The 21,491-nt window shown below is 39.8% G+C and overlaps 1 protein-coding gene across 5 annotated transcripts in view; it reads right to left on the bottom strand.

Annotated features, from left to right (window-relative positions):
• The window catches only part of LRMDA (leucine rich melanocyte differentiation associated), a 938,688-nt gene that overhangs the window by 318,555 nt on the left and 598,642 nt on the right, over positions 1–21,491 (bottom strand). Inside the window, exon 6 of one of the 5 annotated variants that reach the window (XM_043550615.1) lies at positions 2,570–2,665. The exons of the other annotated variants lie outside the window; for them this stretch is intronic. Coding sequence (XP_043406550.1) covers positions 2,621–2,665 — 45 coding nt within the window. The 3' untranslated portion in view covers positions 2,570–2,620. Of the gene's footprint in view, positions 1–2,569; positions 2,666–21,491 lie in introns of those variants that run through there. 5 annotated transcript variants of the gene reach the window in all.

Genomic DNA, 21,491 nt, shown 5'->3' with positions numbered 1-21,491 from the left:
CCACAATATGACTTGACTAACTATAGGAACATAGGATTTGCCATAAAGAATTAAATCATTGGTCCGTCAAGTATGGTTCATCTTGCCTCTGGCTGTGGTAGTGGGTTACACACTGATACATGGTACTTCTGAAGAAGGCCCTCTCTCCACCAGTCAACAGTACTTTGATGCAGATAGTAAAGATAGGAAATAATCCCTTTAATTTCACATGCCCCTTACTTTAGGAAGCACAAACTGATATGGTGGATTATCGAGAAGAGGAAATAAATTATTATTCAATTTTAGATTTAGTAGCCTATATGTGTGATAAACACTATGAGGGAAATGAGAAAAAAATCCAAGTTGTTACCCGAAAATCATGACTCTTGGAATAAACTTTACTGGATAATTTCATTCAAAGTCAAATTCATCAGACTCTGTTAGAAGAATAAAACGTATTGTTTGTAAAACACACATTTGATAGAATCCTAATGCAATTCACAAGTAATATATCTCATTTCACAGTATATCATTGGTTGACATCTCTTCATAATTAATTTTACAAGACAGAAGAGCTGTCTGTGAACTGAGTTATCCTTTTATAAAACTCTTTGGACATGAAACTAAGAAGTAATAACAGTTTGGCTATATCTCCAAATCTTGCCAAGTCCAGTTCACTTCATAAGAAGTCATATTCTTACCTAATAATTAGATGCAATGCTTTCCTTTTAAAGGAAAGAGAAAATATACAGGAATTAGTTACTTAACGACGTTTTTGTAATAGAATCCTCCCACAATTCTGAGCATTTCTATAATGAATGTATCACCCACTTTACCTATGGCACCCTACAAGACTGAAGTCTTTGCTCTGATAATAATGTAGTGTTTGATTGTGCAGCATGCACACACACAAAGTCCTGTCCAAGTTAATATCAATATTTGTTGGTAGAACTGAAGCCAGTCAGTGCGTTGTTATCATGACTGTAGACTATGAGAGAACTTGTGTTTAGCCTGAAGAGAGCTCTAATTAAAGTTCTCTAGCCCTAAGTGCATTATGTTGTTTGCCAGACTCAGGCTGGCTGCTGACAACTTGAATCTCCTCTTCAGCCATGAAGAAAGCTTCTTCTGTATTCATTTTGATGTGAAGGCTTTAATCTAGCTGCCACTTCCAACACATTTTATCAGCCCTGAGAAAAGCTTTTTGTTTATTCCAACTGGCAACCCTTCTCTCTGACAACCAGGCTTCAAGTTGGGCTAATATCGAAGATCCCAAATTCAACTCTACTCTTCCTCATCTCTAACTTCACTGATACGTGCGTGATAACCAAGCTCAGTCCAGAGATAATGAACTTTTGCTACTAACCTAGGGTAGTTCTTAGTCAATGTTTTCCAAGATTAGCTGGCCATCCCCATATTCATTCTGAGGGTACTCTTGGCCTCTAGTGTTTCGTATTGCAGCCTATTGTAAACATATACAGTTCAGTAACAAAAAATTAAGTTTTAGAATAATCCATAATGAAACTGATAAGAAAGTACATTGAAGACTGACATACACTCATTGTATCCATTGAAATATAGGCAGATCCTCAGCTAGTATAAATTGGTGTAGCTCTGCTCCCTTCAAGGTGATCAGCAGAGGATCTGCCCAATAACAATCAATTACCCCAACCCACCCCAACTGGTGAATACAATGCAATTTGCATTGTATTCACCAGTTCAAGTGTGAGTAATCTGTGGAGTAAAGACTCCCAATTTACTGGGTCTTTTACTACTCACAGCACTTTCTAGAGTGATAGTTTACCCATCAACAACATATTTCATATGAAATTCAAGAAGAGCTTTAAAAGCACTAATTATAATAAGCTTCACAACTCTGTAAGATAAATAAATATTATCCCCATTTTACAGTGGTGAAACAAAGAGGTTCAGGGACTTGTTCAAGATTAGACAACTAGTTGGTGTCACTGCATTAACTCCTGACTTGAAGTTCTGTGTGCTAATGACTAGCATTACCTGCCAATTATAATATAAAATATCATCACTGTATCATCCTATAACTTAACTGAGCCACTAGAGAAGTCCTGTCAGTAGTCCATGCAATATTTTAAGTCCAACTTGCATATTATCATCAGTGAGAAACAATTATTGGCTACGTTACGTAAATGTTTTTAAGTGAATGCTGTGTTAGGGAATGGGTCTAGACTGATGGAGATGGAAAGTAAGATTTGTCCTCTGTTTGCCAACAAGTGAGATACAGTTTACAGATAGCAGCACTACAAACTGCCTCACAATACTCCACCATTGTGCCCCAACCCTAATCAGGAAAATAGATGTACAGGTAAGAAGGAATTCAGACCCCATGACCATTCAGGCTTTAACTGAAACTAAACAACATTGCAGTTTGCAGCATGTATAGCAGTCCACTAGGAACGGCACTCAGATCATTAATTCTAAAAACAAACAATCAGATCCAAAGCAGTCGGAGTTGGCCAAAAGAAAAGCATAGCTGTTTAATTTTTACATTTGGTGGGAGGAAGAAAAAGGGAACGTTTAGATTGTTTAGGTGTTTAGAAGCACCAGAAGCAGTCTGCGGACTGAGAGCAGGGTCATACGGTGAGGTGCCTCATTAACAGTGCCATACTTAAAGATTTACTTCTGTTCTTGCTGTTGGCTTGCAACACAATGACTGAAAATAAGATATAAAAGGTTATCTCAAAGAATAAAAATGAAACACTAATCTGAGGGAAAATATTCATTTCTCCTCATGCAACCATAATAAATTACCATGAAGATTTTTGCTTTTGCTGTAAACTTGCCTAAACCCTAACAAATAGCAGAAAGAAAGAAAGACAGTTTACTGAAGAGAAAGAGCCTGTTTTTCAAGCCAGTGCTCTCCACTGCACATCCTGACTTTCAGACTTGGTATGCATCCTGTTTTTATCAATGAGATCCAAAATGTTTACCACCATTGACTAGCACTGCAGAATATTAAATAGTCTACCCTACTTACCGTATATAAACCTATCATGTTTCAATGAAGATATTTTGTCCAGAACACTTGTATTTCTATTGCTTCAACAACCTTCTAAAGGGCATGTTGAATGCAAATGTTCATATAACCACCTCAAAGGAAAAAAACAGTGTGACTCCATTTTTTATTTTATGGTGCGAACAAAGTATTTGTATATATGTTTGCATCTACTTCTTTTGGTGCCCCTTTGGGCCTGCTGAAGTTTTAAAGTTTACAAGGAAATGTTTCTAACACCAGTAAATGCTCTTCTAAAATATGATAAAAATGCTGCTTTAAATTATGTTGCAGATAATTAGTGACTGAAGAATATATCCATCTGCTAAATGGTTATTTGTCTGTGGCTCAGAACGTGGCCTACTTTGACAAGTTGTCCCATCTGGAAGTTCTTCTCTTCCTGGAGTCAGAGAAGACTATGTTTTTCTCAGTACCTGTGTTTTGAAAAGTCCCCATTATAAGGAGTTAAGTGCATACACAGAGTAGAATAGACATCTAAAAAAAATTTTTTTTTAAACAGATTCTTGCTAAACGCTATTGTTAAATTAAACAAAATACCTGATGCATGACTTACAAAGTGGCTCAACCTAAGCAAAGCAGCACACCTGCACTATCTCAGATCTCTATGCACCTGCTCTTATTTAACTAGTGCATCTCAATGAAAGACTCGTGGTGTGGTTTTTTTGCTCAGTTTAACTATTTACAAGATTTAGTTGATAAAATGGCTCATGCTTTAACGAGTCCCAAAGTTTAATGATGGGCAAACATCAAAGAGGTGGAGGAGTGCACAATTTGCATAAACAGAAAAATGTTCAGATGCTCATTTAAACATCTTTATTCTGGTCAGCCATCTCGTCAGATCAGCCCCTCTGTAAGGGAACTCTACGATTTTCTGGTTTTGGTCAGAAAGGAAATGCCAAACAAACTCCCTCTTCCACAGTTTTTTTGGATAGTAAGTTTTCTGTTGTCACCACATGCATGTGTTCACTCATGGTACTTGGGGATGAAATTCTCTCTCTCTCTCTCCCCCCCCCTTTTTTTTTGGTTTTGTTTTTGTTTTACAACAAAAGGAAACATTTCACCACATTTTCCCAAGCTTCTAAAAATGTTTGGCTTTAGGATTGATATCCTAAAAATCAGTGAACTCCAGCCTCTGAGCTCTTCAGAGATGTTTCTCTGCAATGCCAGCCCCTACCACTGTGCTTCACAAAAGATATTCAGTTTGCTCTGTTAAAGAGTCAGTACATTACAGCTTATTAATTTAACTGGGGAAAATACACCCTTCCCTTCAAACACAGCACAGAGTTGGTTTATGGTAAAAGTAAAACAAGTTTATCAACAAAAGAGCATGGATTAAATGATATCATGTACAAGACATAAAGGTGGCTACAAGCAAATAAAATTGAAAATGTATCAAAGTCTAAAACACAGTCTAGCAAGATAGAGTCTTTGTTCAAGATGATTTATTTTACCCTCATTCTCCTTTCCCTGGGCAGGACCCATCACAGAGATTAAACTGATTGGCTTCTTTGTCTCCTCAAGGTGAAGGATAAAGATGGAGTCTCAGTCTGTTCCTTATATTGCCAAAGGCATTTCTTCAGGGTCAGATTTACACCTTGTGCGCCCCTAGGCACAGCATTTTCAGCACAGCACTTCCCCCCCCCCCCGCCTACAGCTGACCTTCTGCAGCGCCCCTTTGCCCACAGACACCCCCCCCCCATTGCCCAGCGCCTCCGGCACAGCCCCACCATAACTTCCCAGCACCCCGCACAAATCCCCCACTGCCCAGTGCTCCCCACTCCCTCACTGTCCAGCACACCCACACACACACACCGAGACCCACTCTCCCGTGCCTGGCTCCCAGCCACACTCACCAGCCCCGCTGGGAGGTGAGGACTGTCCACTGGGCTGAGCAAGGAGTGCTCCAGCAGGGCTGCATGGGACCGTCTTCCCCTCAGCCAGCCCTGCCCCCTGCCAGGACCTATGAGTGGCAAAATTTGATTTTTATGCACCCCTAGGCACATGCATAATGGGTAATCCGGCCCTCAATGTCTTTCAAGTAAGGAAGCCTCCTGAGGATTCCGTCTCCTGTGTCTCTCTGTGGTACACTAGCCACATTCATTCTTTACTTCTTGAGTTCAGGATTGGGATAGTCCCCTCTGGTTTAATTTGATAGCTTTGTTTACTACTTCAGGTAAACCCACATTCCTTTGTCTAAGACTGACCTGTTTATCACCTTTACTTAGCCTAGGCTGTCTAGTTTTAAACATGTTTTAGTAACATCACACATAGGGATGTTACATGTGAACATGTGATTTACAATTGTATTAATTAGTGTGTTACCACACATATGTTACCACACATATGATACCACACCACCATATGATACCACACAAAGCATATTTTGTACAAATATTACTGCAATAGTGTGTAGGGTGTGAATACAGGGGTGCCTAGAATCACAGAGCAGAAGTCTGAATTTTTCTCTCTCATAAAAAGCTATGGATGCCTACAGTATGTTTAAGTAATATTATAGTTGTAACATAACCAATAAAAAGCCAGTAAATTTGAAACTAAGGCTGACAAGCAATTCCTGCTTTATGTCATACAGGACTTCATAGGATGGGGGCATATAGAGGACTTGACAATGGAAAAAATTAAAATTTATTATAATAAACATTTAACTTTGAAAGAAAAACATATAATATGTTACTGAATGTATGTATTACCTACCTAAGAGACAGTGTCTTGTATAATTTTGCACTTCAACTTATCTATATTTCAGCTTCTTTAATGTTAATTCAAACTCACACTATAAACAAGATGGGTATATCTGAACACATGGGAGAATGAAACAGACACAGGAATACAGTTTAAAGTAGTAAGCTATAACTTTATTAACTTTAATGGAGTGCGCCTCTCCTAAAAAAAAAAAAAAAAGAAAAAAAAGAAAAAGAAAAAGAGGCATTTACTTGGGTCCAGTGTGGTGTTAAATGACAAAGAAAGAAAATTAAATTAAAAAATCAGTTCTGGCTCTTTCAGGCTAACCTCTGGGATTCAGCCCACATCTCAATCCTCTTGTCCTCCCTCCACGAGGCTACCTCTGTGCAAAGACTTAAGGTCTCCCCTTCTCCCTCAAGACTAATAGGGTCCACCAATTATCTCCTGGGTTGGCCTCTTACTCATGTTACTTCTGGGAGCTAGTCCCTTTAAACCTCACCCTCACTTGCCACAGACAGAATTATGAACTCCACTTCTAAACATACAGCTTTAAAAATCTTGTCCTTGCGCCTTATCAACTGATAACCTGGCCTACAGAATGCTTGCTATGAGGAAGGCCAAACAATCCACTAGACATCTTGCCAACCTTGCCCTGGGGAAGAGAATTCCTTCTGACTCTCCAACCTGGCAATCTGCTCAGTCCTACAGTCTCTCGGGGAAACAGTTCAAATCATACCTCCATTAGGGTGCAGCGCAGCCACCACAGCAGAATGGCTACTGCACACCTTTAGGTTTTCACTGACAACTGGGGGGGAGAGAGGGAGGTACTGAAAACATTGTCATTGCTCCCTCACTTTCATGTGTAGAAATTCAATTCATTTGTTAAAAGACAAAAATAGGTACTCTGACCACTACTACTGTATGCATGGGGGCATTTATAAAGATACAGGACCAAATGCAGCAGTACTAACTCAAACTAAAATCCTGTTGAAATTTTAACACAGTAAGGACTGCTGGATACAGCCCACATTATTTACCCTATTAAAATCATACCTTAGGCATGACTATAATGTCCTATTTATGGTTCTTAGGGTGATAGTTTATTGAAATGCTTTTTACTCTGGCTTACAATCTGTTTAGTTTCTGGTTGATGTCTTTTTGTAGTTATATTTTTCTTAAGGTTTAGTCTAGGAGAGCATTGCATGCATAAAATATTATTTATTATGGAAAAGTAAATGCTAATTAGTTCTTTGAGCTAATATGGTCTAGGGTAAACATGTATTCTGGTTTGTACACTACATTTGAAAATTGTTATTTATTAACCATTGAGGCCAGAACACTTTCAAAGCCGCTATCTCTCTCTTATCTGTCCATATTCATCACCACAGGAGGTCAAATACTGTAGCTGGATTCTAAAAAGGGCTGGATAATTTTATGACCAATAACACCATTTGCAGTTATGCATTCTAAGATAAGTGTAACCAAATCTCATGCTTCAGGGCTTAAGAAAGAGGTTTACCTCATACACAGCTTTGTACACTAGCCTTGCTGCACTACGGGGATTAATTTATTTATTGCCTTTCTGTCAAGAGTCATATATTTGACAATGCTAGAGGCAGGGAATTTGAATTGAAGAAACAATTATCTGATCTAATAGTGGAAATTTTAAGTTCCAAAACTCATTTACTAGTGGATCAGGTGCTGACAGAACACAAGTGGCTTGTTTGGGGTGCAAGATAGATCTATTATGCAGTACCAGTCCAGTGGCCACAGACAACTACAAAATGTGAAACTCCTTAGAGAATATTAACTTTTTGTGTGCAATAGCTAATTTGCAGACCTTATTATGTCAGACCCTTCTTTTCCCTGATAGAAAATATTTTAAAATACTTTATTTATTTATTTATTACTTGTCCACTTGGTTTTCCTATTTTTTGAGTTCTATCCTATTCTATATAGATTCTTTTGCTGCATTCTTCACCATAGTATCTGGGAACTTAAGGAGCCCATTTTTCTACAAGTATAAAAAAGTATGAAGATAGCTAATTTCAATATTCCTTATGCTCATACATGACCAAAAATCCCAAACCCCTTCCCTGTTGTCTTTACAATGTAATTTGATTAATATTCTTATCATTAAAATATTATCAAGAAAGCACAGCTGCTCCTAAGCTATTAAGTCCTTATATGGGAAGTTTTGGCCCTGAAAGAATTTTTACAGACGACTTCTGAAGCTCTGGAAAGGCTGCCGCAGACCTTCGCTACAGTGGGTGCCAATGGCGCCACTAGAGCATCAGAAATGTTTAGAATGGAACTTAAAATGTTTAAATGACCAACCTGGTTTTTCACATCTCACATCAATAAAGGAGATTAATCTGAGTTTACATGATTTATCCCACTGTGAAACTGGCAGTTGGACAACAGTCTCATTCAGCCATGTTTAGTTCTGCGAGTCAGTGAGGCCTAAAAGGAGGCACTCGGCAACTCAGAGCCTTCATTCACACGCTCGTTTAAAAAACAAAATGAGGTTTATGGCATTTAAGGTTTAAAACAGAGTGACCAGTAGGAGAGACGCAAGTTAAGGACTGCAGTGCCCTGACATAACTGTCTGTGGGGGTGAATGGTGGAGAAGGATGCACACTGATTGCTCGGCTCTATCCAGTGCTTTCAGTTCTTCACTTTTATAAGCACCCACAATTTAATTTTTCCCCCTGATTAATGTTAGGGTTATGAGCCTGGCTCACAGAGGATACTGCCTCTGAGTTACTGTATATTGAACTTCCTACTGTCCAGGCTATTTATGCAGGGATCCAAAGTTTTCTATTTCACCTTTGCAACAAGACTGAAGATACTGTAGAATGGCTAAAAACAAGTTTGAGAGAAACTAGATGCAGTGACCTTTGGAGGCTATACATAAACAAATAAATATCACAGAAAACATCTGATGATTTTGAGCAAAAGCTTAACAGCTTTATAGCTGATTCTGGATTCCAGTGATGGGGAATGATAAGAAAGTAGAAGTTACTTTTGTAAAATAGATGCTAATATTAATAAAAAGGTGCTTTCAGCATAACAGTAATATGAACATAGTGCATCAACTGAAAAGACTGATGGCTCACTTCTTTCTGCTATCATTTCCTAATGCTATCAAGGAAACACATGAAAATAATTCAGGCCCTTGCCTGAAACTTGAAAACTAGAAATATAAAAATACTTTGCACTTATAATTTTTTTTTAAAAACCCTTAAAATAATCTGGCTTTTTTATTTGTATATTAGCGTAACTTGTATATCAGCGTTAAGTATGATCACCCCAATGTTACAAATGGGGCAGGAAAGCATTATGGTCCAGACTGTTAAAGGTATTTGGCCACCTAAGTTCTACTGAAATCAGTGTTTTCAATCAACTAAACCACAGTTGTACCACTAATAGATTCTGCTATAAAAGCCTATCTTTTTTGTTCTAATATTTTTGCTGAGATATTATCTTTTGGTTTCAGTTCAGTTTGGTGTACACACACACACTTTTCACTTTAAGTTGCAGGTTCAAAAAATGCACAAATCTCAAAGCTAAACTTACTCAAAACTACCAAGCTTTGCACTTTTCCCATCAGAGATCAACCCAGGTTTACTTACACTGAATGTGGACTGAGCCCTAAAAATTTCCCAAAGCTTAAGATGAAGTCCCCTTTCAAATTACTTTGTTTCGCAACGTGCCATCTCAGTTATTCACAAGCTGATTAGCGTTTTGCCTGAATGAGTAGGACCCTTAGAAAGATCTTGTTTTGAATGCTTTTTAAAGAAATCCATGACATTTTATTTATTTTGTGTAGGGTAACTCAGGTTCCTATGAAAAACACCACCGCAGTCTCAAATATGCTGCATTCATTATTCACCTACAAAAACGTACTGTTTAATTTAGGTTTCACAACATCAGATGTGTATGCCAGGTGACTAACCTGATTCAAGTCTCAATGAACTCATATTACATCAAGCAATTATTCAAATGTGGTCCAACCAGGACACTTGCAAAGCTTATCACTTACCTCACAGGTGGCCAAGATAATATTCTCCCTCACACTAAACAACAGTTCTGCACATTTTATGTTTCCATTAATGATTGTTACAAACATGGAATTTTCCAGTCCTACTGAGAATAATCACATGACAAGTCAGAACATTTAATGTTCACCCATTTAATGCCAGAGGTCCGTAACTGGCACTATTATTCACTTCTAACATCAAACGTTCCTCCATGACACCCAGGTAAGTTAACTGTTTAAGCATCACATTGTTAATTTTTATTTTTAGTTAAACAGGCAGTGTTTATAGAAGGAAAGATTCCACCACCACCTGACAAATTAGTGCAGTGCATTCTATATTGTTAAAGGTATCTGAAAACATGTCATACCTCCATCAATATTTATCTCGCAGGTCAATGAAGTCTTCACACTAACCTCAAAAAAATACTTGGACTTTTAAAACTATTATTCTGGTCATTAATGCAAAATGAATGCACATCTGACCCTAATATCGACCTGCAGCATCAAAAATTTAACTAATTCCCAAAAGCTAACATGAAAATTTCTGATATGCAGTAGATAAGTGTTTGCAATTTGCTAAAGCACCTGAGATAAATTCGGCAAATGCGATGAAAAAGGTTTTTACAGTCAATAAAAGGGATATGGTCCACTGAGATCATCCTTTCCACTTCAATTTAAAAACTCACATTTAAAAAAAAAGAATATAGTATTTAGTATAAGTGGGCAAATTCCTGCAAGTAGCTGGAGTAGCGTAACTTAGGTCAACTTACTGCGGTAGTGTAGACAAGGCCATAATGTGCTTGAGGCATGTCCACGAGACACAGTACAGATGTGGTAAACATACACCTCCGCTAATGTACTGGTTTTAACATGAGAACCAAGCCTTATTCTTATTAAGGACAGGGACTAAGGCTGTTAGATTCTTCCAAGTTCATTTGAAATGGCTTCACCGTATGTGTCAGAACCTGTTTGCATAGTTCACGGACCATTACAAGCTTAAAATGGAACTAGCTTGGAATAAAATCATTTTTCCCAATGGTCGAATTTCTTTGAAGCACTCATAGTCCTAGTTTGTGTTCAAATAGTTTCACTGAGTGCACCAGAATGGAAAATAGGACTGAAGTCTCAGCTCTGATTCCTTCCAAAGAACTGATAGCAAGGAAACTAGCTTTTCCCTTGAAAACCTGGGATACAATTATTATATGATCCAAAATAGAGAATGAGACAATTCTTATTAACTAGAGGCATGAATAATGTAGTAAATCACAACCTGCCAGAATCTGAAATACACATGCCTTCAGAAGGTTTTAAAATGATCCCCCTCATTTTTTTTCAGTTGGATTAGGGAGCTCAATTAACTAAAAAAACCCTCCCCAGAACACCAACCAGATAAACCTACCTTCCTGATTATACAGGGTAGGCTCAGCCAATCATAATCACAGGAGAAATACGGTGTAGCTTTCACCATGTGCCCCAAACAAACTTCTCTTCAATTCAAAATGCACCCTGAATAAAATTTGTGGATATGCAGATAAATAAAAGCAGTTTACGAACAGCTTACACAAACCCTTTGTGGAGGAAAACAAGTTTTAAAAAGACAGTGCTGGTTCCAAAATGCAGATTGAATTGGAATTATGATGAATTGTTGAGGTGTTCTGTTGTTAGAGTGGAACATTTTCCATAGTTTTTGCACGAATGCAATGTTGCAGATATATTTATACATGTGAAAGAAGTCTCACACTAGAAAAACTGAAAGCTAACGAAAATTAATTAGATTATCATCATCATAATGGGTACAATGGGTACTGGAGAGGAATAGCAACTAAAATGTAATAGTAATAAACCTGGAATTCAATCAAGTGCAAATAGCCTGCTAAATACATTTGTTATCAAAATTTGCAACAAATGTCGCACTAGCTACCTTCTGAACACATTATTTCACTGTTTGTTCAATAGCTGTGACATTTAAAAGGTAGTAAGTGTAGTGTATAGAAAGTCTGCTTCAGAAAAGGTGTTGGTTTCATGTACACCAGCAGCATCAATTTCAACTGTGATATACTTGTACACTGCAGAGTAAACAGCTAGAAAAACATGAAGGCATAAAGTGTTAAAATATGGGTGGCACATCAGAGTTTTACCCTCAACACATTGCCTCTAGGACATTTGTGGATAAGGTGCCAAGCCAGAAAGCAAGCAAGGGGAATGTTCGCTCTATCTTCCCACTGCCTGCCCAAACACTGCTATGCTGTTAGGTGATATACGGACTCTTACTTTAAGGGGTCTTATGAGTGAGTGAAAGAGAGAGCTTTTACTAATGAGGGGATTAGGAGGAAGCAAAATGGGGGGATTAAGTGCAAAAATGCATAGCTGAAAAGTACTCTCAAGAGCAGCCAAGATGTCTTTCACGGTGGGAACGCACAAATAAGCACCTAGATCCACAGATCTTTTGATATAGAAAATATTATTAGAAATGTATCTGCTCTGATCAATCACTTTTGCTTCTCCCAACAGGGACATAGCTGTTTGGCCCTATTTATATGTTCCCAACATTGGTTACCAGTCCTAAAAACTGGCATGTGTAATTAGTATTACTGCATCAATTCTGTGGCTTGGTTATGATCTGAACATTTGACTGTTTCAGCTGAGTTTGAATTCTGAGATTTGTTCAAATCCAAAACTGAGGAGTTGTGAACCTCTAAGTTCAGAACCCCTCCAAAACAATGTCAGCCAAGTCTCCACAAAACTCAAACTCATATTTCACAGATCTCTAGACAGACCCCACTAAATTAGATAAATTAGTTGCTCCATTTACTTATACTGGTGAGAGGGAATTCAGTACTAGGCTCTCTGTCCCAGGATTGCCAGCATATATTCCAATTAGTGTCAGTTTCAGAGGAGGGTGGTGTAACCAATACATTTTACCCACTAGGTCACAAAGAAACTATAACAACAGGACTCGATTGCTCCCAATCTGTGTTGGAATTGAACAAGTCACCTGGAAATGAAAGGCTCCTTATATCATTATCAACCCCCAAGCCATCCAGTTTCCTCCTCAGTCATTAAATAGTAATCTAACACAATTGTGACTTCACCATCACACTCTAACCAATTAGGTTAACATGCCCCAAGAAATCAAAGGGCAATACTTCCATTGGCCAGGGACTACTAGGCCATGCAATTCACAGGTGGCCTTTGACCTTATGGATGTGAATTATTCTCAAGTTAAATTTCAGTCTTCTCCTGGGAGTTATTTTCCCAGTAAATTAATTTTTATGTTTGAGTCTCCATATTATCTCTCCCAACACCACAGTAAGAGCCCTGCTGTATTTACCTGAGGAGGCTCCGGGGTCTCACTGTTTGACAAGTCAGAGAAGGTACTACCAATAACTTTGATCTGGACTCCATCCCCAGATGTGACCCTGTCTAGTATGTGCTGCTGGATCTGTGCTCAAAATGGCTGCTGCCATTGACCTTTCAAAATGGCTGCTGCCATTGACCTTTTGGCCATTTAGCAGGGAAAAGGGAGAAGAGGAGAAATTCAAGGGAGCATACAAGATAGGAAAGGTATAGGGAAGGTGACAAGGAGAAAAGGGAGTGGGACTACTAAGAAAGCAGTGAGAGACTGGAGAGCTTATTGAAGTATTTGAACACCACTGAGTGGGAGGATGGTACAAGGAGCTCAAAGAACATGCACAATCTACTAAGAATAGTGTCTCATTCTGAAATCTCAAGTAAAGTTGAGCTTATTTTTAGGGGCAGGGCTCGAGGGAGAGCCGTCCCCCTTCTCTCCTCCCAATTCGATCCCTGACAAGTACTTCTCATGGGAAGGTGCCAGCCAGGCTCCTCTCTCATCCAAGTCTGGTGCCACAGAGCTGCTCTAGGAGGAGTGAGAGCTTGGACCCACCTTCCCATTTAGGAGAAACATCACCAACATGGTTGGATAAAGAGACATGGAATTAGCCCTGGCTCAGTGCTTTAATAGGGCATTGAGCAACAGCCATAGAGACTGTTCCATAACATCCACTAGCAGAGTAGCAGTCCCCCATACGCCATACACCACAGTGTACTTAATTCATTTTAACATTCTTATGTTCAAGACATTTTGAAGCCATATCTCAGCACACCACCCACACACCATAGCCTAATCATAAAACCAATATAAACTAAAATGTGCTCTCCTAAAAGGAGACCTTTGTGTGGGGAAATGCAAAATTCTGAGAGCATGTGTGGGGTTATTGTGAAGAGGACATATCCAGTCCATAAGGAAAGATGTTGCTCATAAACACCAGTAATGAACAAGGTAATTCTTCTTTGTATTACTAAGCTTCTTAAAACACACTTTGTGGCATTCAAACAACATAAAGAACAAAACTATGCAGTTCTTACTTGACATACAGACTCCACCTCCCACTCACTCACTTCCCCAGTCACAACCAGGTACACCCAAAGGAAAGCTATGGTGTGTTATGGGAAGACTTCCTTCTGAGTGGGATGACAGTCCTCTGCAAAGAGCCTGTTTTAGGCAGAAATTTACAAGATAGGAAGGAGCAACAGTATGTACATCAATAGACAAAAAGCTACACTGTAATCAAAGTTACTGGGCTGACTGTATTAGAATGAAAAACTGCACCTACATCTAGTCACTCATTACACCGAGCTGAGCGTTACAAGTAAAACAGTAATTTGCAATCAGTCTTAATCACAGTTATTTTTCATCTTGCTTTCTGCAAATGAAACAAGAGTATAATTATATATAGTGTACTTATACACATTCAACCATATTATTTTAAAATATATATGACCGTAGATACTTCAGTACAGATATGTACAATCAAGTACATCTATGGGGAGACTGGCCTATGGGCCGGAGCAGAGAAATAGCATTCTGAGTTCGTGTTCTTTCCCCAACATTCCTATTACATCATGGAATGAACTAGGTCAAATTGTTTAGCTCTACATTTCCAAGGAATTATGAGTGGTGCACAGTGGTGCTTGTAGGCTTTGACTCTTTTGTCTGCGCAAGAAAAGGTCTATTTTCAAAGATTTAGGGGTGCTCATTGGCAGACTGAAAATGAGGCCAGTGCTGTGCACAGCAGTGGGTGCCATTCAGTGATACCAAAAACCTTGCAAGAGTCTGATATCAAGCAAAAGGCACTTGAAGGATTCCTGAGGGGTGGTATTTCCCCAAAGGGTGACCTTCATTATATGGCTACTCAACAGTCATGCCCTCATTTGCTTCTAGCTCCATTCACCACATGGATGTCAGGGGCTATCCTTGTGCCTGTCATAGTTTACCTGATCATGGGCTGCTCAAGACCACAGACTTGCAGCATTGCCACACAATAGATACTATTTTCAAAATCTGGGCACAAAAAAGCCCAGCATCTTAAGGCTAGGTGGCCATGCTAACATGTGTCACATCAACCTAAGCTAATGAATCATTAACATATGAAAATAGTCCCACCATATACACACCAACTCACCTATTACCGAGCACAACAGGCTGCAGCAGGATTCCTGGTCTAGCCAGACCTGTGCTGCTGCTGGTGGTGGAGGTTCTCTGCTGAGGAAAAAGCAAAGGCTCTAAAAAAGGGCCTCTCCCATGAGATGAATGATGCTCAGAGAGAACTGTGAGAGCCACCAGCTGCCCTGTTCAATGCTATGGATCGCCACAGGAGAACTCTGGAGGAAATCTAAAAGAGGAGGAAGGATCTCAGCATGTGTCCAAAGGGCAAGCTGGCTGGCAATAAAACAACTAGAGGAAGGCCATTTAGCCAAAGGTAAGGAAGAAGAAGGGTTGATGCAGCAAGATGTCTGGAGGCCCCTGACCATCATGGCAGAAACCACCCAATGGGATCAGAAGATTGGACACCAATGTGCCTTAGCTGCTGCCTCTTTTTGTCTGTCATGGTTAGCCCAACAGCTAATCGAGGTCTGACAGGAGACCACCTTTGCTAGCATCTCCTAGCTTGTACCTTCCTGAACCAACTGCAAGTTTTCATGTCTGTCTGAGCAACTATGGGCACCTATCTCTGAGACCAAAGCCAATACCCAGTCCAGCAGTACAGACTTTTTCTGCAGCAGGCATGTGCTGTGTGTGTCTTGGTCATCAACCATCTCCTCTGAACATTTGCCTGCTGGAATAAGCACTCCTATGGGTAGCTGCACACCCAAAGCTTTTGAAGATATAACTGCTAACCACTCTGTCACTTTATCAGTCTGTAAAATGGGTATATTTAGAAGTGTGCTATATAATCATAATAAACTGCACAAGTGCTTGCAATTTAAAGTTACTATATTTTTAAGTAGCTTGAAAATGGGTCTATTTTTCACAGAAGAGATGTGTGCTTTTTATTTATTTATGCATAACCAGGCTCACTTTCCTGGTCCTGATTACAATAGATTGAAGCAAGCTACTAAGAATAAAACAGGACTGTTTCCAGGTGAAAATGGTCCCATTTAATGATAACAACTTTGTGTTTGTAAAGGGGAGTTCTCAGATGAAAGCCACAAAGTTGACGCTCAATCACTAGGTCTCATAGTTGTTGAAATGAAGGGGGAAGTAAAAAAGAAGTACAACACTGAGTCCTTTGTCTAATGTCAATACTACATATCATTAAGCACTACAGACATGCCTGCACACTTATAGACATAGCATGCATCCATTCTAATGAGACGACTACTATACAGTCAAACTCTTCCACATACAGACTTTTGCTTCAAAACTGTTGAAAACACCTAAAAAGGCTCAAGAATATTATTGTTTTTACTCATCCCTACATAAAGTAACTGAAAAATGTATTTTAATCACCTGCGGTTAAGAAACTGTGCTAGGGTTTTGTACAAAACAAAGTAGAATGGATGAGTTCTAAACAGTTGAAAAATAAGGCTGAAGACTGGAATGCTTAACAACATATTCTTGGGTCACATTCAACAAACCATATTACCCTCCCACTTTTTGCTAGACTCACAAATTTGATTTTTTAGGGTTTGCAGCTTGATGGGGATTTTTTTCAGGTGGCTGGACACCTGAACATCTTAAAAGGACATTGACAAGTTATACTTCACATTAAAAAAGCAAAACAAAAAAGAAGCAGCCTCTTACCTATGTTACTAGTAACATCTTAAATTACTGGAATTGAATTTTAAAAATAAAAATGTAGCATTCAGTATTTGTGCTGTTTATTCACTTTCTGCATTTCACTCGGGGTGGACAAATGTTTGTCAGTTGCACTTGTTTATACTGTAATTTGTTTTAGATGAAGTTTGATTTGTGTCCCTCATAAATTAGCAAGATACTGCTAGGCGTCTGTGGCAGACATTTCAGGGAAAAGTAATTCCTTTACAAGAAAAACTGTTCCTACTGTTTTGAGGGTCATTTTTAGTTTTTATTTTATAGAAATGTCTCTTGAAGTTAGCCTTTGCAAAAGCTTATTTTTACAAAATTTATATTTGGAGTATACGGTGGTTTGACAGAATCCTTTTGATTTTTACTGAATCTCTTAAGATTCTTATTTTACCCAAAAGAGCTCTACACCCATATCAACATCGAATTCCTGAGCAACTAACTCTGCCAACTAGCTGTCTTGTTAAAACTATAGCATCTTATTAATCTTACCCTTTTTGAGCCTAATTATCATTCTCTTTCATGCTTTGTTTGCTTGACTTTGAATTTCTTGCTTTTATATTCTATTCTACCCCGCAAAATTATCAGCTAAATTTGCCTGGAATGCTAAGTCTTTTCTGTGTGTTCTTCATAGAGTAACTTAAATCTCAGTGGGGGGCGGGGGGAAAATAAGTTTTCCACTTTTGGGACTACATGACATGCCTCCACAAACACCCCCATAATAATACTTTAATAATAAGGAAGAAATATGCTTACAAATGTCCCTGTATTTAGGAATGACTCTTTATACATACAAATAACCAGTTGCTTTCTCCTAATAATATCACATGGGCAGATTGAATTTCATGAATAAACCATTTAGCAATGCCTTATTTTGAATTATAAAATAAACACACATTCTGAATATCTGTAACAAAATGGGGGTCTCTCTTATGTATGCGAGTGCATGTACTTCACTTTATGCTTTGCTACTCTTGGAAACGTAACATACTGTCCAAAAGAAGAGAAGCCTTTATAGTCTCGATTGGGGATTTTCATAGTACTATTCATTTCCCAAGATCCCTCTGCATTTTTAACTGATTCCATATGCTTTAGTACCAGTAGACCGAGGACCTTCACAGCAAAAGCAATCTATGCTGCCTTGCCTTTTAAGCATGAGGTGCACCAGCACTACTGAAGCTTGTCATCTTGCCTATTAGCTTGATGTCTTTATTCACAGGCCATCTGCACCACTGAGAGATACAGAGGCAGCTAATGTCAATATGAACAAATGCCTCTTCTTTTACAAGAAATGTCAAACATAGGACAGTGTAAGAATGACCCCAGGAATACCAACAGATGTTAGCTACCAGGCTTTAAAAATCAATCCTTCCTGCTGGGACTAATTAAGATGAAATAAAGAGCAAAAGTAAGAAAAATCATGTCATATTATCAGGAACTTCATACACACTTTCCAAGCTCATTATTGGCATATTGCCCTGTGCCCTTTCGAAAAATGCTAAAAAGAGGCATTGGAGCTAGCACATCAGAAAGCATTACAGGTTTCAATTTCACAATAGATTTTGATGAGCAAAGTTATAAATTATCATCATAGAACTCTCTCAGCTAGAAATGCAACAAACTCTCTTTCTTACATGCATGTATGTATGATGTCCAAGGGCACCTTAAACTATACACTGGCACATACACTAATCACATCACCAATGGAAAGCAGCTACCTCTGGAGTAGACTGTAACAGTCAGACTGACAACCAGCAAAAGAGCATAACAGTTTGGCTAAGATGCCAAGGCAAACCTCGTTGATTACAAAAAACAAATAAAAAACACACCCTGATCTTTACTATCCATGCAGAGCAGACAATCTCCTCAGTCCTTGAGGGACTAATCCAAATGACCTCCTACAGATTAAACTCCATGGAACTCAAGTTATCTTTCACAGAAGGGTTTAGCAATCCTGTGATTCTAGGAAACTAAGTATTTCAAATGTCATGCTGAGAGCACTAGGTTTTCTCCTCCAGCCTTAATATGAATTAACCTTCATTTCATACTCAACTCATATTTGCCAGGACATATATACTATGGGAGGGATGGGGTTGGTTGGGAAACTTAAGAGCATCCATGAGAGTGCAAATTCATTGGGAAGGTAGGAAGGGGGGAGGTAAAGCCAGCTGTATCTCAAGGCTGATGCAGTCTGTGCACTATACCTGTTTGATATGGTCCTCAAGGGCTATGTCTACAGCAGGGACTGTATCCACATCCATGCATGTGGCCTGTGCCATAACCCCCCACTACTGTCTGTCTCTAAACCCCAGAAGCTTGAGTCTGAAGTGGAGTAAACTAGTATGCCTGAGGGGTGTGAGTAAGTACATGCCTCAGGCTGGGGCACAGCCCCATATCCATACCAGAGTGCAGTGTGGACGGGTAAGGGGTGTGTACCAGGTTTCAAGATTCTATAGTCCTCCAGCCTCAGCCCCCCAATGCACTGAACCCTTTTCTTCCTGATCCTTACCTAATCTATAAAGGTGCCTTTGGCCCTGGTTTTGACTGGTAGTAACAAATTGTGCTGACATCAGAACAGTTTTCCACTGCAATCTTTGGGTCAGAACCCGTGAAAATAGATCCTACTCTGAGAGCAGCTGCCTGGCTCATTGACCGCACATGGGTGCTGATCAATGTGCAGTTGGAGTACATTGTCCTCTATGACTTCTCCTGGATGGCAGGAACATACACCTGTACCAGGAAATTTCACTAAGGCTGGAGCAGGCGGGCATCAAGCAGTCTTCGGCCCTAGGCTGGGAACACATCAAGCACTTGAGGCTCTTGTACAGAAAGGTAAAAGACTCCAACAGTCACTCCAGAAGGGCCCCTCCAGGACAACCTAGACTGGGTGCTGTCAAAGGCTCCCAGTGCAGAGCATGAAGTGACTCACAATCCCCTGCTCAACCTCACTGGCTTCATTGTCTGATGCTGATGAGGGTTAAGGTGAGGAGGCAGCAGGGACACCCAGAAGACAAGGAAGATGAGGAACATGTGATTCTGCACCTCCATCGAGTAGGGTGACCAGATGTCCCATTTTTAAAGGGACAGTCCCATTTATTGGGACTTTTTCTTATATAGGTGCCTATTACCCGCCCGCTCCCCACCCCTGCCCCATTTTTTCACAGTTGCTATCTGGTCACCCTAATCTGGAGGAGTCAGTTGCGGAAGCCCTCATTGTCAAACCCAAGGAGGATCCCAAGCCAGGAACCAGAACCCAAGGCTGACAAGTTACAATGGACTCCCACCCTCCCCACCAATACAACTCTGGTGCTACTTTCCTGATTTTAAGCCCAGTCCCCTATCACCTTCAACCCTTAAATAGTCCCTGAGCAAGACATGGCTATAAATCAATTATTTTATCAATTGCCAATGAACCACTATTATGCATTTTGCAGAAGCAACAGAACCAGAGACAAACAGAATGGACGGGCAGCGTTAGGTCTTGTATGGGGAAGGGAACCCTTTGGTTGTCTGAGGAAAAAGTTAGTCACAGTCATCCTGCTATCTTGGAAGATTACAAAACATGTACAGTCCTTGTCCTCTCCCTGCACAAGCTGGGGGATACAGGGCTGGGAGAATATCCAACTGCCAGCCTGGATCTAACACAGTCCACTGTCCCTTTGCTGTGGAGAGGCTGATATGAAACCGTCTTTTTCTTTCCCTTTCCATTTCACTATTGTTCGGCAGGCACAAGGGCAAGATTTTCTGGTGATCCCAGGGTGGGTGGTTTTTATGGTTCGCATCTCTTTTTTCACAGAAACTCTGTATGCTAGCTGAGAACATATGTGGTGTTGTAGTGTTGATCTGAAGAAGAGCTCGCTCTCTCACCAATGGAAGTTGGTCCAATAAATGATATTACCTCACCCACCTTAGCCCAGCAGAGAATATAATCAATTTCCAGTTCAATTGCCTCCTGGTCCTGTAAACATATTTCAACAAATTTCTAGAGTAGCAAAAACTCCTTCTGGATCTTGAGGTTCAACGGCAGTACAAATCTGCTTGGTCCACATTCATAGCTGACCAAACCCCTCCATTCAGCAACATGTAGAGAGGTAACACTTAGACTTAAAGGCCAGAAGGGACCATCATGATTATCTGCCTGACCTCCTGCACATTACAGGCCACAGAACTTCACCCACCACTCTGGCTGAATTACTGAAGTCCTCAAATCATGATTTAGAGACTTAGAGAATGCACCATTTACACTAGTTTAAACCTGCAAGTGACCCAGGCCCCATGCTGCAGAAGAAGTTAAAAAAAACCCAGGGTCTCTGCCAATCTGACAAAGGGGAAAATTCCTTCCCAACCCCAAATATGGCGATCAATTAGACCCTGAGCACGTGGGCAAGATCCAGCAGCCAGAAACCTGGGAGAGAATTCTCTGTAGTAACTCAGAGTCCTCCCCGTCTAGTGTCCCATGACCCACTGGAGATATTTGCTGCTAGCAGTCGTAGATCAGCAACATGCCATTGTAGGCAGTCTCATACCATCCCCTCCATGAACTTAACAACTAAGTCTTGAAGCCAGTTCGGTTGTTTTGCCCCCGCTGCTCTCCTTTG

Source organism: Chelonia mydas, chromosome 7 (assembly GCF_015237465.2).
Source record: "Chelonia mydas isolate rCheMyd1 chromosome 7, rCheMyd1.pri.v2, whole genome shotgun sequence".
NCBI classification, from domain to species: Eukaryota; Metazoa; Chordata; order Testudines; family Cheloniidae; genus Chelonia; species Chelonia mydas.
This window is presented reverse-complemented; position numbering and strand designations above follow the sequence as displayed.